Here is a 17221-nt window from a genome sequence, read left to right on the forward strand (position 1 = left end):
TAATTATTCAAGTAGTTTTCATATCAGTAGATTAGTTGTTGGTGAAATGGCATTTGGGTGTAGTGACAGGACACCGGTCTAGAGCTGTTAAATCGGACACTTGATGTAAGACATTACTGGGATGGGAACCCAGTACCGGGTACCTACCAGCCTACATCCAATGGTTAACCTCTAGGAAGAAAGGAATGTTTTATTTAATGATGCAATAAACACATTTTGATTTCGGTTATATGATGAAGGACCACACAGATAATGAAGGGAATCCACTTCCGACATGCAAACGCCGCAACGGATCTTTTATACGATCCTAGACAGGATTGTACACACCACGGTCTTTGTTACACCGGTTGTGGTGCACTGGCTGGAATGAGAAATGGCCAACACGGATCGATCCCAGACTGACCACACATCAAGAAAGTGCTTAACCTCTGGGCTACATGCATGCCCCACAACCTTCCATCAGCAAAAGCACAGATGTCCGATGTAATTCAGTTACAGTATTGTACAAATGTGGGCAATTTTTGGCATGCTTCAATCGGAGAAGTTAAGCATGCCTGTCATGGACACAACCTATGATTTTACAAGAGAAAGGAGTACAATATTTTTAGACAGAATTGTATTCATTCTGTCCATGTGAATGTCTGTTAATTAATGTACCAAGGCAGGCATGTGCAAGAATTTAGGGGGGGGGGGGGGGTCGAAGTCTCTAGGGGGTTAAGCTATGACACCATGGAAAATATATTTACCAAAAACAAAAAAAAGGGACAAAATTTACCTGAAAACCCCCTCTGTACATGTGCCTGCAAGGCATCATTAACCCTTTTTATTTAAAACAGAAAGATAAGTTGTATTTATGAAGCATATAAGATGTAAACAGGCTTTGTAAATTTGGCCCAAACCTTGCATGTGAAAAAACCAGAAGACTCCACACAATTAAGTGGTAAAATGTTTAATGAAGAACATGACAGTAATGATCTGGAAGATGACAGAAATGAAACTCTCTAGATTATTAAATATTAACATCTGTGTAGAAAAAGTAATACACCATTGTTCTATTTAATCACTGCAACACTTCCAAACATCCTCTGTAATAACTATCAGGAAACAATAAATATCAGATATATTCAAATTCCAAACATTCTACTATTTAACTGTAAATTATGTAACAACTGTTTTGCTTTTTAAAATGGTGTTATTTTCCTGCTGAATTTGTTTCTCATCAAGATACAACATTACTGTACGAGAATAACTCAAACATATAGGGTCCAATTCACAATAGGTGATCATCATACATTCATCTTAAATGCGTTTTTAAGTTGTAAACATGGACAAAATGTGACTGTGTACTCATGGTTAAAACACCAGTGTTTATCATAAATTATTAAACATATTTACAGCTGTTTAGAGAAGTTGCAGGGCTATTTAGGGACGTTTGTCCCCAAGTGCTACCACTATAATATAAACCATTGTGACCAGCCAGTTCCCAGTCACTGTTGACATGCATGCATGTACCGGTAATTGCTAATGTGATGGGATTAATCAGTAGAAAGGCACCTTAGTTTGATAGACAACTTTGAGATGCATTTAAGAAAAATTATTATGTTTTAATGTACATTTAACAGTAACTATAATAGCAAATTGTATTATATGAGGAACTGGGCATGCCTTTAATATTTGCTCAAATTTAAAAGGCCCCCAATTCAGTTGAAAAGACTTAGGAGGTAACCATATGGAGTTTTTAGATTTGTGGGTTTTATTGTCTATTTAATCCCACAAATGTCCTTTTTGACCAAAGGTGTTAACCTGAGGTTAAAAATTAAACATTTGCGGGCATCAAATAGACAATAACAGCTACAAATCTTAAAACTCCATATGGTTATGTCCATTGTAAACTGAATCGTTTTTCTACAGAACTTACTGTATATTTGTTATTTCTTTAAAAAAGTACCTGGCTACAATCGAACTGTAGACCCATAAAGCGTCAACATGGCCTGTTCCAATGTGTAATAACCAACATACACCTCAAACATGAGGGAATAATAGTACCCATCTCTCTGGGTCAGATGCATTTCATTTTCTTATTAAAATCAGATGTATCAGATGTTACTCAAAATGGTATTTAATTCAGCAATCATTTGACAAAAGTTGCCAATAAAATTAAACTGTGATGAATAAAACAATTCCTTTCAGAGCAATAGATATACACATATTAAAAGCAAACTGTGAAACAATCCAACATTATGTAATTTGCAAAACACCCCATTTCAGAAAATACAATGCCAATGTTTTGGTTCAAAACAGGTTTTCTCAATTAAAAAAAACAGAAGAAGAAAAAATTCTGTCTAACCTTTTGCACACAACAATGTTCCATACAGCACATTTTAAATTAATGTTAGGTTTTTCCAGCAACTGCCATTTAACTCTGGATATTGACAGGTATGCATATACTGGAGACGTACAAGAGCTCGGGGAATCATGACAGTTTCTAACAAAATACTTCCAGTGTCAAAACAATTTATGCTTTTCAAAGAATTTACTCTGACTTTATGTAAAGCGCTAAACCTCCAACAAGCAATAGGAAAGATTGTTTTGAACAGAAGAAAATACAACCTGTGAAAAATCAACCATTTGAGGTTGTCAAAAATCAACATACTTTGTACAACAGAATGAACAGGTTTAACTGAATAACATTCATAATACCAAACTTATTTATATTTTCAAAGCACAATCAGATACAATACAGATTCCCATATCCACAATATGAATACATATTAAATACAAAATAAACATTCATAACAAGAGTCTAGACACACGAAACAATTTAGCAATCATTCATACATTAAACACAATCAGACAACCTCATTCACACACATGTCGGTACACATGAAAGAAAATAAAAATGGGTGTTATTCTAAATTAAAAAAACAAAAAGGTTTCTAAATTTAACCAATATACAGATCCTTAATGGGCAAATAAATTTTTAATTCAAACTAAACTGTAAATTACAAAATAAAATTACATCCCATATCTTAAATATTATAAATATATGTATATTTATATTCTATGGGGAACATACAATGTAGACTTGTTTCAGTTAAGCTGCTTTGTCAGCAGCTAAAACTAATCAGTGGAAGAAGAGTTAAACTCAAAAGATCTGAGCCCATGCTTATAAAACGTTTAGAGTTCAGAATAAATCTCTAATAACATCACATGCAGTTTATATGGCATTGTCATGACATTAGTAGCTCCGATTCTATTAGTCTTGAGTCTAATCTCTAAAAGTTTTACACACATCAGGCCTGATATCACACCAGTTCAAACTTGTACACATTCACACACTCTGCATATATTCATCCTCAAAGTATGAACTTGAATGAATAAATTCAGCTTTTTCTAGCTTCAGTTTAAAAACTGAGATTATAGTATAGTAATAAAGGGATATGGCCCAAACCACAAGATTTCAATATATCACAATTTTATTCAGCACCAACATGGATTCAGTTTGATCAGCCATTATGTAGCATTTCTGATATAAAATAGCTGCAATTAAAGTTAAGCACCAATTTGTTTTTTCATGGTAACAACTGGTGCAATACAAAAAATAAGTGGCATTAAAGTCAGCATTTTGTTTTTTCAATATATCTAAGAATTCATCTTAAAAACTAACAAAATTACAATTCAAGATTCATTCCTAACAGATATAAGAATATAAAAATCACAATGAAAGTTAGTTTAAAATCATTTTTCAACAAAAATATTTTGTAAGAAAAGTAATGTTTTTCTTTCTTTTTCGGTAAATTTATTCATTCAAGTATTATGTTGTGAGCATTAAACTAATTTTTTAGCCTCGAAAAAGCTCTTTAAATGCCTCATCTGCCAGAAGCCAGTTATGAGAAGGATAACAGTCTGTGCGATAGACCACCATAAAACTCTTTGATTGGTACTTTCACTCGTCGATCGGAATCTCTCCTCCCGATACTGAAACAAAAAACAAATTTAAGCAAATAAATAAACATTCAAATATTAAATATAAACAAGTTTCTCACATTTTACAAAGTAACGTAAAAAAAAACATTATTCTGACAACAACACTAGACCACATTAATTTATTAATCATCAGCTATTGGATGTCAAACATTTGGTAATTTTGACAGTCTTAGAGACGAAACCTGCTACATTTTTTCATTAGTAACAAGGGATATTTTATATGCACCATCCCATAGACAGGATAGCACATACCATGGCCTAATCGTGGTGCACTGGCTGTTCATAGTTGCATACATGCATTTCAGTGAGGGTTTTCAGATGCATTAAGATGGAAATTCATACTAATAGTGCTGCCATGTACTCAAATATACATTTAACATTATGATTATTTCTTTTTTAAATTAATCTTACAAGAAAAAGATTTGGGGTTTTGTGGCTATTTTGAGTACAAATTCACAAATTAAATTTTACACTATCAGGAACACACATTTTCATTATGAGACTTGTAAACATAAATTTGTATAAAGTTGTATTAGTGCCTCAAGAGTTGCATCAAATTACTGGAGCCAATTTCACAAAACATTGCAAGTTAACATTTACAGTGAACAGTCATACGTTTACAAGTATTTAATAACTATCTCATGCAGGAAATTACAGAATATGGATCAAGAGGAAACAAATTATTTGTTTATATTTTGATTTCACCGATTGTTTTTGATCACAGATTTAGTAGCTTGGCTAAGGATTTTCTAAGTTATCTTAACACTACAAAATCACAAAGCCACTGTAGGCTATGAAGGAAGGAAATGTTTTATTTAACAATGCACTCAACACATTTTATTTATGGTTATATGGCGTCAGACATATGGTTAAGGACCACACAGATATAGAGAAAACCTGCTGTTGCCACTTCATGGGCTACTCTTTTCGATTAGCAGCAAGGGATCTGTTATATGAACCATCCCACAGACAGGATAGAACATACCACGGCATTTTTATATCAGTTGTGGAGCAATGGCTGGAACAAGAAATAGCCCAATGTAGGTTATGGCATCACTACAGCACATGCCATAAAGTTTGTTTTGTTTAACGACACCACTAGAGCACATTGATTAATTAATCATCAGCTACTGGATGTCAAACATTGAGTAATTCTGACACGTAGTCATCAAAGGAAAGCCGCTACATTTTTGCAATGAAGTAAGGGATATTTTATATGCACTTTACCACAGACAGGATAGCATATACCATGGCCATGGTGGTGCACTGGCCGGAACGAGAAACAGTTCAATGGGCCCACTGATGGGAATCGATCCCAAAACAGACCGCGTATCACCACTTGGCTACGTCTCGCCCCTACATGCTATGACCTATGACGGTTTTACAATTTCACAGCACTAAGATAGCTTTGAAAACATGGGCCATTAAGTGGTGGTACTCACTCTCTGGTAGTTCTGTTCCTTGGTGATCTGCTCCACCTGGTCAAGCAGCTGTCTCACCCTCAGCTGCAGCTCACTCAGCTTGTCCTTCGCCTGGATCTGCTGGTAGTCGACCGCATGCTCCCCAACTTGGATGTCAAGGTGAACCCTCTGAAACAACATGTCAGTTGGTAATTAGATCACAATTCATTTCTACATAAAGTCATTATTATTAGTAGTAGTATACAGGGTACACGCATCTTTGAACAATCTCAATAAATTCAAGTTCAAGGGCCAAGAGGTAAATTGCACATAAAACTCAAACTTGTTCTGTAACAGTACATGATGAAGAGATATATATGTTACAGTCAGTCTGTGAAACCAGCCATTACGCGTAATGCCTAAACAAATCAGTCATTTCGAGAAGTGCCTGTGACCACCAGGTAATACGCAAAATGACTGAAAATTCCAGGCATTTCACGAAATGACTGAAAATCATGGCCAGCCATTATGCAAAATGACTAAAGTGATTCAAGTCTTATTGTTGACACTTGTATTCAGGCTTTTGGTCTTAAATATTGATAAAATCACATTTTAAGAATAAACAAGGATAAGTATATTGATTATACGATTTAAAATACTATTTAATATTAATTATTTATTATTATACAATAACTTAATATTCAACTTTTGCTATAGTTTCAGATTAAAGAATCTTATAGAAAATATGCTTAATAACACTTGAATATTACTAACAAAAGGTTGTGGTAATTAATGTTTCTCTGGTTTATTCTTAAACAAACAACACAGAATCTGCTATATTACTGACATCTTGTCATCTAGGAGCTTCTTTTCATCTTTTAAAAATATTATATTAATCACTTTTCTACATGACGATGATTGTGTGTGTCTATCAAGATAGTACTGTTTTAATAATTATACAGTCTGCCTGTTCTTCCATACAATAGACTTTATACCTAAATATTTAGAGGATAAATATTCCTTGATTATAAATCTATGTATGTCCAAATTATGACTATGATTGATCAATAACCTTTTAGAGAGAGGATTTTTTTTCAAAAGTCTAATCTTCACCTAGAAACTAAATAAAATGTGCATATTGAAGATTTATATGATTTCCATGGATTTTTACATATTATAGACCGTGATGAGAACGATATGTATGCAATTTGTGTGAAAGCAGGGATTCTAAAAGGGAGGTTTACACGCAATCAGTTTGATTTGTGCCCCCAGCGTTTACTTATTGATGCTGATGTAAACTGTACAAAGTCAGTGACCTTACACCAAGCTGTTAATCATGAATCCAACTGTGGTGGACAGGGATATGTTAGGTGTAACTGTGCTGGTCCTAAGAGATGCGAGTCCAATCAATGCAAAAATATTCAAAACCAAAATTCAATGTTCCAGCCGCTGTCATGGTAGTCTTGTGTGCAAAAACAAGTGACCTTTCTATACCAATATGTTACTTTCATGATTTGACACTGACTACTTGGTAACATTCAACTTCATCTTCATGTACAACTTCTGAAATGATTTGATTCGAGTTTAAATAAAGCGTTACATTAGGCCATGAGTGGTGTGGTATTATAGATAGCACTTTAGTCATTTTGAGTAATGGCTGGGCATGATTTTCAGTCATTTCGCGAAATGCCTGGTGGTCACAGGCACTTCGAGAAATGACTGATTTGTTTAGGCATTACGCGTAATGACTGGTTTCATAGATTGACTGTAACATATATACATACAAATTCAGCTCAATATGTTAAGACATAGCAGTGCTCTACAAAGCAAGTTAAAATTTACTCTTCCCTGGCCAGTAAAGTAAAATATTTTAGTCGCCAGCCACTTATATTTAGTAGCCAGTTAATATATACTTGTCATTAAATCAATTCATCTGCCATTTTACGGCACATTACTAATGCTGTAATTGTTATTAGGACTGCATTCGAATGAACTCGTGAAGGGGTAATTCTTGTTAAACAGTAATTACAAGTTACTGTTTGTGTCCGGTTCCACTAAAACAGTGGACGACTATTAACTATCATTATCAAATTCCGTATCAAATAATTGTATTAAACGAATTTAAGTGAATTACTATTTTAATGTCACTGCTAAAATATGCATTTAAATTGCAGTACTCATTAAAAGTTAAATAAAAACATTGTGATAATATCTACCAGACTTCAACGTGTTACTAGTAGTTACCAATCAGCTACCTTACTTTTAGTTTAAATAATATTTATTTTCGTCACATACTGCCTTGTAAATCCATAGATACTGTGTTGTAAATAGTTGTGTCTTTAAAGTCGTCTAAAGTCAAGTCATGAAAATAGAAACATGTTTTCATCCTCCAATGGTGAACATGACTTCTAAAGTGATTAAAACAACATTCACGACTGGAGACGTCGTCATCGTGGAGGGACCCGTTATCACGAGACGATTGGAGCGCAGCATAACACATATATACAAATCGACATTTAAAATAATTAACATTTGAGTTTCAAACAGACAAGTAAAGACATACAGTGGCTCATCAATGTAATTTGGTCCAAACCTGAACTGGGGCCGAATTATTTCCAAGCGCTTGATATTCAAGTTAAGGGAGATAACATCATAACGAAGTATTACAAATGTACCTCCCACTTAACGTCACCGTGTTTACTCTTGAATACTGGAAAATCGTTATTCATAGTCTGATTAACAGGTCTCAAACTTTTATTTTTCAAACAAATTACCGATAGAAAACATGTTTTATGGAAGATAAAATGCTACTGGTCCACAGTGTTTTCCGATGTCCAGTTTTGTCCAGTTTTGTTTACAGATTAAAGTAAAATTCTTGGACAGTCGCCAAATGGCGAATGTGATTTTATTTTTTAGACGCCAGTGAATGTTTTTAGTCGCCATGGCGAGTATTTTACTCGCTTCGTAGAGCACTGCATAGTAATTTCAAAACAAAAAAGGCAGAAAAACTTATTTTTATATCTCCTAAGTTCAAGGGCCATAAATCTTTGGAAATTATGTTAAACACCATGAATGTTAAACTTATCTCTAATAGGTATACACAAAATTTCACCTCAATATCTGAAGCAATCTAATTAAAATTAGCTCCACTATTACATGTGGATCTAACACCAGCCTTACATGTGGATCTAACACCAGCCAGTTGGAGCTCATGTCCACCAATCAAAACCATACTTGCAGAATCCTGCCAGTGATTTAAAAATAATTTGAAAACATTCCGAATTATCCTGAGGGTATACGACATGTTTCGTGTGAATTACGAATGCCTTAAAACATCTTTTATTTTATAAAATAAATAATTTGCAATGTAAAACTGAAGACTGATTTAGTTGGGGGTTTTTTTTTATAAATAAATAAATAATTTTTAATGTAAAATTGAAGACTGATAACCCACCCCGTACGTATTGGTATGGTTCGCTGTACTGCGGCCACTAAAATAGACTTGCCCGATATTTTTAGAATTTGTATGCTCCCAAATAACGTTATAAAAGGCGAAGTGTGATTGGTCAATATTTAAATTATTATTTCCAGACGAAATGTTACCTGGACATTGGGGACAACGCAGTGTTGTTAGCAATCCGATTAAAATTAGTTCTACTGGTCTAAATAAGGCATTCGTAATTCACATGAAACATATCGTATACCCTCAGGATAATTCGGAATGTTTTCAAATTCTTTTTAAATCACTGGCAGGATTCTGCAAGTAAGGTTTTGATTGGTGGACATGAGCTCCAACTGGCTGGTGTTAGATCCACATGTAATAGTGGAGCTAATTTTAATTAGATTGTATCTGAAGGCACTGTGGAAAATGCCTGGAAACTACATGTGGGACATACAGACAGACAGAGACAAAGCCTATAGTCCCCTCCTGTTGGACTGATAGGGGCCGGTCGGTTCAGAAATAAATAACGTGTAGTAAATTCCGTAGCATGAAAAAAGGCATTCCCTGTGGGACGGACTATAAATGTGAAATGTCTCCATACAAATTAATGAATATGCCCGAAGTTTTACGAAATTACGTTCTCTGGCGAAAACGTTGTGTAAATTGGCTATGCTTTTGAATCGTAATAAGTATTATTGAAAAATATCGAAATTGAACGTACTAGAAATCTTATTATACAATCAACATTATAAAATTATATTAGTACATGTTTATTTTTAAATTTCAAGTTAAATTTCACTATGTAAAGTGACACGGGTAAACAGTCACATGCTTTATTGCAAGCTTACGGCAATTAAGCTTAACTTCATAGAATTAATGGTTCTGAAAATATTTAGGCATACAGTGCACTCCATGAAAGTTTGCATACCAAAACACTATGCGTATATTATCAATATTGAATCTTAAAACTACTAAAAATATTTATTATGGTGCTTGAACAAGAAATACAACTTTTGAAGGTTATTTTTTTAAAATTGCAAATTCCGTTTCAGTTACTAAATTCCGCGATTCCGTCCGTTTTTCCGTGACCGCGGAAAATCATCCCCTTTACAATATAAATGTACATTACAAATGACATACATTTATACAGCTAAATAGAATGAACACACCCTCCCTCCCCCCAAAAACCCAACACGTACCTGTGAACAAGAAATATGTTTAAACAAAAATAAACTTCACAAAGATGCCATGTTATGCACCACCTACCAGCTGTCCTCCTGAGAACCAGGCTGTGGAGTTGGAATGGAGACATACTGAATGCTCCCCGGCCGAGTGGGACGTGAAGGTGAACCTTCCTTCAGCAGCGTAAGTCTGAAATTTAAATAGATATACACTGAATAACATCATCATTCTAATTCTTTACAAGCTAAATGCATTTTTCCTAGTGAGGAGGCTACATATGTTTATTTGGTACGAAGCACTAAATGGAATGGGTTCGGCCAAAAAAGATGCCATTGAAAAAAAATATATAATTCAAGGGAAAAAAGTTCTGTGAAAAAACTAAACTACACAGCATTGCAGATTGCTGTGGGCAATTGTGGGGGTTGCAACGGCAGTGTTTCAGCCAGAAAGAAATGTTTGGGTATGCATGGTGCTATGGAATTGAATGCAACCATAATCAACAGGGGATATGGGGGGCCTCCACCAGATAGAAAATGGGTTAAGTTTAGGGTTAAAAAAAATCATACAGTAAGGATTCATTTTTTTAACAAGTTAACCTAAAAAAATTAAATCTGCAAAAAAAATAGGATATGGCACCATACACATTTTCAGGGCTAGCACTGGCACTCGCTAAATTTTGAAAGCAGTTGGCGAAATAATTGCATACAATAACTGATATTTTGTTATAAATTTACTGGGTTTTTGCAATTTTTGAAGTTTCAAAGAAAATTTGGCAAAATTTTCTGCTCACCCAGAGCTAGCCGTGATTTTACCCTCTGACAGAAACCCTGAATGGTGGGGGGTGGACGGATGTACATGTACAAATCTAATGTGTACTGTACACTGTACTTTCTTTTTCTCTTTGTTTCGGTAATCAGCAAACTTGCTTATTATTCATAAATTTAAAGCTGAAAGCATTTCTAGAAATTAGATTTATAGTGTAACTATGAAACAATACAAAAGACTCAAGCCAATCATGGATAACAGCATTAAGATTTATGTTATCACTCATAAAAATAAATAATTTTCAACATTTCTGAAAAGCAAAAGCTGCTTATGATATTAATTATTAAAAAGCGTATTGTGTGTTTTCAGTAGCATTTGTAGCCTACTCCCTGTCAATTTCAAGCCTTTATTTTAGAGCATCAAACACCCACAACAATTCTTATTCAGCCACCAACATAGAAAACACACACAATATTAACAAAAATAAACATCCAATTACAGACCTTGCCATGAGAAAGACTGAGGGGAATGATTGATACAAACACACTGGGGTAGCTGAGAATGACTATGTAAGATTTTTTTTTTAAATATTAAATTTTAATAAGTTTCTTTAAAAAGTGTTTGTACTTGTACATATATATACACCAAGAAACGTTCATATCATTTGAAGCAATATCAATTACATAATCATGTATGTATGTAACTGTTCCTACAACAGGGCTTACCCATGGGCAGAGTCTAGCAAGATTTGAGTGTTCACAGGATTCGAGTACCTGTACAAGGCTATAAGACATGGAGGGAAAACAGAAAAAGTGAACGTGTAGAAAGCAATTTACAATAGCATGATTTGGCATCCATGTTCAGTGCTTGATTAAGATGCATAATGCTATTTTACTTTATTCCTTAGTCTCATTACCATCTAGTAGTGTCGGATACTCAGGTCCGGGTCAAGTTTGACCCTTGGGTGTATTCGAGTCTTTTATTTTGGACTTGTTGACACTCTATCTCACTCTGTACATGTATATTTACCATATATAAACTGTCATCATTTTGTACAGACATGATATGAATAGATATACTTAGACACTGAGCTACATGTATTAGGCAGCAGTGATCTCACTGCTCCATTTAAGCTGGGTGGCCAACTCCGCTATTGCATTTTTCCGCCCTCCTTTATTTTTCTTGCGCCCCTTTATTTTCTTGTATCCTACTATATTTTACAGCACTTATCTCCACTATTTCCAAAGGCACACTTTTTTTCCACACATTAAGAAAAAACCCCAATCAGTCTGCACACGAGCCTTGCCAAGGATTTTTATACTTTATCGATGAGTGCTGACACAAGGGGGTATTGTCTTTATCAACCATTATCATTCTTTTCATTTGTGACAATTGTAAACAATGTCAGTAATGTGGGTTGAAAGTCATTATATTTGGCAGCGGTAGACTTGTTAACTAGCAGAATGACAGTGGTGTGATGTCACTAATGATAGGCTTAGCGCTGAAACATACACAGTGACGTAACAAAATAATGTTTTGTGATTTGACCATCAAGAAGATATCACAAATTTTAGTGTCAGCGATATCTCCTACAAACGCCTTTAATGGATGATAAATACTGATAACAATAATTTTACTTGTCAACAGATCGCTACGATATCCAGAGAGAAACTGAAGACTGGACACACCTAACCACCAATAGACAATACATACATGTGTAACTCTGTTGTAAAAACGTATCTGGTTTTCGAGCCAAACATAATTCCTAGCAGTTATCCCATTAGTGATCAGTCTAAACTATTTAAGTGCATTCAGGAATGAAGGTCAGTAAATTAAAGACATGTACTTGGCATGTATTGTAATGTATTGTGATACTGCTGAGCCACAAACCAATGTATTGTATCTAGTGTTAAACTAAGTATTGTAATACAATATTTTATCGTCTTATATAAGTTATAGCTATAAATAATAAAGTACAGTGTATCATACTCTGCAATTCAAACCTTAGTATCAGCTGTGAAACCTTTGTTACCGTAAACTTTTATTGTCAACCCAATTTTATATAAATTTGTAAGTTACCATATAAAATAAAATAAAAATAAAATTAAAGTAGAAATGAAGATTAGGAAGAGAAGTCAAGCTGGAAATGAAGATGGTCATGGATTAAAAAAAAAAAAAATGCTCTTCTGCATGTTTTAACAAAGGCATCAAAATTCAAATGTCCATCCCAAAAAGCAACCGTAACTTGGTTTAAAGCAAAAGAGAAAACTGGCCCATTTAGGAAAGTATCAGATGGACTCACCCTGGATAATACAATTTTGTCATCAGGATCTTTGATTTCAACAAGCATGCCTATACCTGGTGCAACTGGTAAATAGTCTTTAACTTTGGTGTCGTATGCCTGAACTTTATAATTCCCTGAAACCAATCCATAATAAACAGGCATATAGATATATACAGTGTACATGTACTTCACTCGACGGCATACAACAAAATACTAGCAACAACATTCCTACATGAACAAGAGGTACAGCCACAATATGAAGAATCTGTGAAAATGTTCATTTATACATATCTGTATCACTGTATTTGTACACCGAAAATGTATATAATATACAGGTAAATATATACGTTTTTATAAGAGTGATCGTGTTCATGTACAGGTATGCATATTGCTGGAATTTTGTACACACATGTAAATCTTCATCACACCAGTGTATGTACGTTCATCAGAAATGCCAGCTCCATTTTGAATCAGCAATTTGTATCTCTAGGAGAAAACGTCAACTGCCAAAGATACTTTTTGAACTAGCACCACAAGGGAGTGTATTTTCCTGTTGACAATAAAATTTAAACATGACTTAATGAGCATTTCAGAGATGGGTACATACACTGGGGTGTGAATGTTAGTAACCATGGTAACCAATGTGTGCACACATCCAAGCATCTTACCCTGGATAACAAAATTTTATCATCCGGATCACGGATCTCTACGTGCATTCCCAGACCATAGACAGTGGGAACAAAGTCATTAATATTCTTATCAAATATCTCCACTTTGTACCTCCCTGAAAATGGATCAACCAACATAACATCAAAAGAACACATGATATCTGAATGGATACATTAAAGTCAAAACACATATAATAAACAGGGTTTAAGGTGTCATTCGCCAAATGCGATTTAAAATTGAATTTGTCAAAAATATTTCATTGCCAATTTGCCAAAAATTCATTCAAAAACTGTGTGTCGTTTGTATGGTTATTTTACAAAATACTTCTGCTAAGCAAAATGTTACTTGAATTTGGCTACAGATTTTCTAATCAAATTCACCAAATTGCTATTAATTTTTGGCATCCAGCTTAAACCCTAAATAAGCTTAATACATTTCTCATGAATATTCTGATTCTGTTATTTTCCTTTATTTGGAGGGGGGGGGGGGGGGGGATTTAAAGGGGTTTTGGTATGAATAAATTCTTTGGCTGAGCCACTTAAAATTTGGGTTTCGCTTTGCTATATGATTTTATACAATTTGTTGTGCATCTATAAATCCACATAAATAATGACAAACAATTATTAATGCTAACACACACACATATCATTTTAATATTAGTCATAAATGAAAAATCAGAAAGAAGATGTATATATACAAAATTAATAACAGTCAAGCAAGTAAATCCCAACATGTATACACGTACGTACGTATGTACATACATGTGTTACCTACTGCAATTCCCCACCCACCCACTTAGAAATATTATCAGCTACAAGATCAATGGGGTCAGCTCGTATTTTGTAATTATATTATTTGATTTCATTCCTTAATCTTGAACATAAGGCTTAAAAAAGACATCCACTCAATGATGCAAATACTACAACATGGCTTAGTAATCAAAGGTTTAGCAGGGTGTGGATTTAAATGCAGACATCAGCTTATTTCAAGGGCTGCACATCCCTGCGTAGCATTCTAGAAAGCAAAGGTGCAATGTGCCATGGCTATGGATTCAAATTCCAGCCTTGTTCTTTAAAAATGTATATAATTTCAGTTTCTGCCTGATGGAATGGAGGGTAAAATTATTTATGTACAACAGATTAGGTTACATAAATATTCTTTGGGTTTACACAGGGAACATTTTGTTCAGTATTGTGTCGCCATTCGCTATGCAAGTTTCAGAGATCACTACACAGTCTTCGCCAGGAAAGGCGAGTGATCACTCCCACTCTCCTCCACTCGTCTGGAAGGTTTTAGGAGAGTGGCAAACTGATCGCCTCTCACTAAAATATTTAATGCATTTTATTTGACACATCATGTGATTGCTCGCCTAGCACAATTTCAGGAGAGTAATTTTCAGCTTGCCTTGATTTTGCTAGTGGGGAGGACTGCTACACAATTTTAAAACAGTTACTGAGTAGTTGGTAATCAATTTTCAATCGACTAGAAATATTGCTAATCAAGATTTTAAAAACAAAATGTTCTCTGTTTACAGGGGTTTATTTTCTTCTCAATATGAAATGACAAATTCAATCAGAACTATCTGATGAGGTATTTTATCTTCATACTTCAGATTTCATTGGATTACGGAACCATGTGACAAGAGGCTTGTTTCCTTTAATGTTTAGTTTGTATTCTGACCAAATCTAACATTGTATAGATTGATGCAGTCCGGAGGGACACAGTGTGGTTCTTAGGCAAGAGTTCCTTATATTCCTATTCTGTGTAAAATTTCCTCCACAAGAGTGCTTTTGATGGTGCTTTTGGAAGAAATATAGCACAGAAGACAGAATGAGGCATTATGGGACTAAATCTTTGTTTTATTCCGTAGACGGTTCATTCCGTCAATATACACCCGATGAGATTTATAAGTATTAAAATGCAGTTTCACTTGTTGATCACTCTACTGCATGGTCGAGTCCCGATGGTCTGGAGTTCGAATACAGGCTTAGCGCTACGTTGTTTGTAGTGTTTAATGCAATTCCCAACTGATATGGCTAATTCCATACCCCAAATAGGGGGATAATACGAAACTATTTCCCAATGCCCCCATCCTAATGGACCAGTGGGAACACAGGGTAAGGTTGTAACATCTTTAGCCAATAGTTTAGAATTCTTGCAAAAAACGGTGCACCATGTCAATGCCTACAAGTTCGAATAACGGCGTAGACTGTGTAAACATCACCAATGTAAGGGTGTAGAAAGAAATCTTTTAAAAAAAGAAATCACGTCTACACGGCTAACAATCAATATGTCACATTTGGGAATGAGAAACGACGATTTCAGATTTGCCAACGTGTCAGTTACAGTCGAGCAACGTTTCAAAGGAGAAGCCAAGAACTTACCGACTACCATAGTCTCATCTGGTATTTCTTCGATGAAACATTTTTTTTCTGTTTCACTAATGTGAAAATACAATCCTACAACACACGAGTAAAGACAGAAAGTCACCACAGTTGTTGAAAACCACGCCATTTTGCCGCAACAACCCGGAAACGTTTCAAGTGCGCGTGCGCATTGCCACGTCTCCGTTCTTCCTTAGTATTTTTGGCCGACAGACACCGATGTTTCATTTCTTCATACCAAGAAATAGGCGAACGCACATACAATCCCCCCCCCCCCCCCCTTTTAAAACGTGTTGAATGTACCCCCACCCCAAACTGTAGTTAACGTAGTAGAGGACATGTGCGGTCAACCAGCATGACGTGATTATCAGAACAAGCGTTTGAGAGTAGTCACTGTAGTGCTAAGCAATTAGTCCGGGAGGACCGTAGTTAGTGTGGCCAGTTAAAGTTTGTTTTGTTTAACGACACCACTTGACCACATTGATTAAAGTAAAGTTTGTTTTATTTAACGACGCCAATAGAGCACATTGGTTTTTTATCTTATCATCGGCTATTGGACGTCAAACATATGGTCATTCTGACACTGTTTTTAGAGGAAACCCGCTATTGCCACATAGGCTACTCTTTTACGACAGGCAGCAAGGGATCATTCATTTGCGCTTCCCACAGGCAGGATAGCACAAACCATGGCCTTTGTTGAACCAGTTAAGGATCACTGGTCGGTGCAAGTGGTTTACACCTACCCATTGAGCCTTGCGGAGAACTCACTCAGGGTTTGGAGTCGGTATCTGGATTAAAAATTCCCATACCTCGACTGGGATCCGAACCCAGTACCTACCAGCCTGTAGACCGATGGCCTAACCACGACTCCACCGAGGCCGGTCACATTGATTTATTAATCATCGGCTATTGGATGCCAAACATTTCTTAATTATGACTCGTCGCCATCAGAGGAAAGCCGCTACATTTTTCCATTAACAGCAAGGTATCTTTAATATGCATTTTCCCCACAGACAGACAAACACATAGTACCACAGCCTTTGACCAGTTGTGGTGAACTGGTTGGACAACAACAAAAAAACAGTCAGTTGAATGGATCCATTGAGGT

General features: G+C 35.3%; 1 protein-coding gene across 2 annotated transcripts; it reads right to left on the minus strand.

Moving 5' to 3' along the window:
- Positions 1-933: 933 nt before the first annotated feature.
- LOC121382649 (transmembrane emp24 domain-containing protein eca-like) lies at positions 934-16271 on the minus strand. 2 transcript variants are annotated; one of them, XM_041512180.1, is made up of 5 exons: positions 16114-16271; positions 13079-13194; positions 10096-10200; positions 5430-5576; positions 934-3978 (listed from the first exon to the last, which is right to left on the minus strand). In XM_041512180.1, the coding sequence occupies exons 1-5, from the start codon at positions 16241-16243 to the stop codon at positions 3829-3831; spliced, it is 648 nt and encodes a 215-aa protein (XP_041368114.1). In that variant the 5' UTR covers positions 16244-16271; the 3' UTR covers positions 934-3828. The 2 variants fall into 2 exon arrangements, with proteins under 2 accessions (XP_041368114.1, XP_041368115.1); XM_041512181.1 differs by lacking the exon at positions 13079-13194 and adding an exon at positions 13729-13844.
- Between the last annotated feature and the right edge of the window lie 950 nt (positions 16272-17221).

The sequence above is a fragment of the Gigantopelta aegis genome, chromosome 10 (genome assembly GCF_016097555.1).
Source record: "Gigantopelta aegis isolate Gae_Host chromosome 10, Gae_host_genome, whole genome shotgun sequence".
Classification (NCBI taxonomy): domain Eukaryota; kingdom Metazoa; phylum Mollusca; class Gastropoda; order Neomphalida; family Peltospiridae; genus Gigantopelta; species Gigantopelta aegis.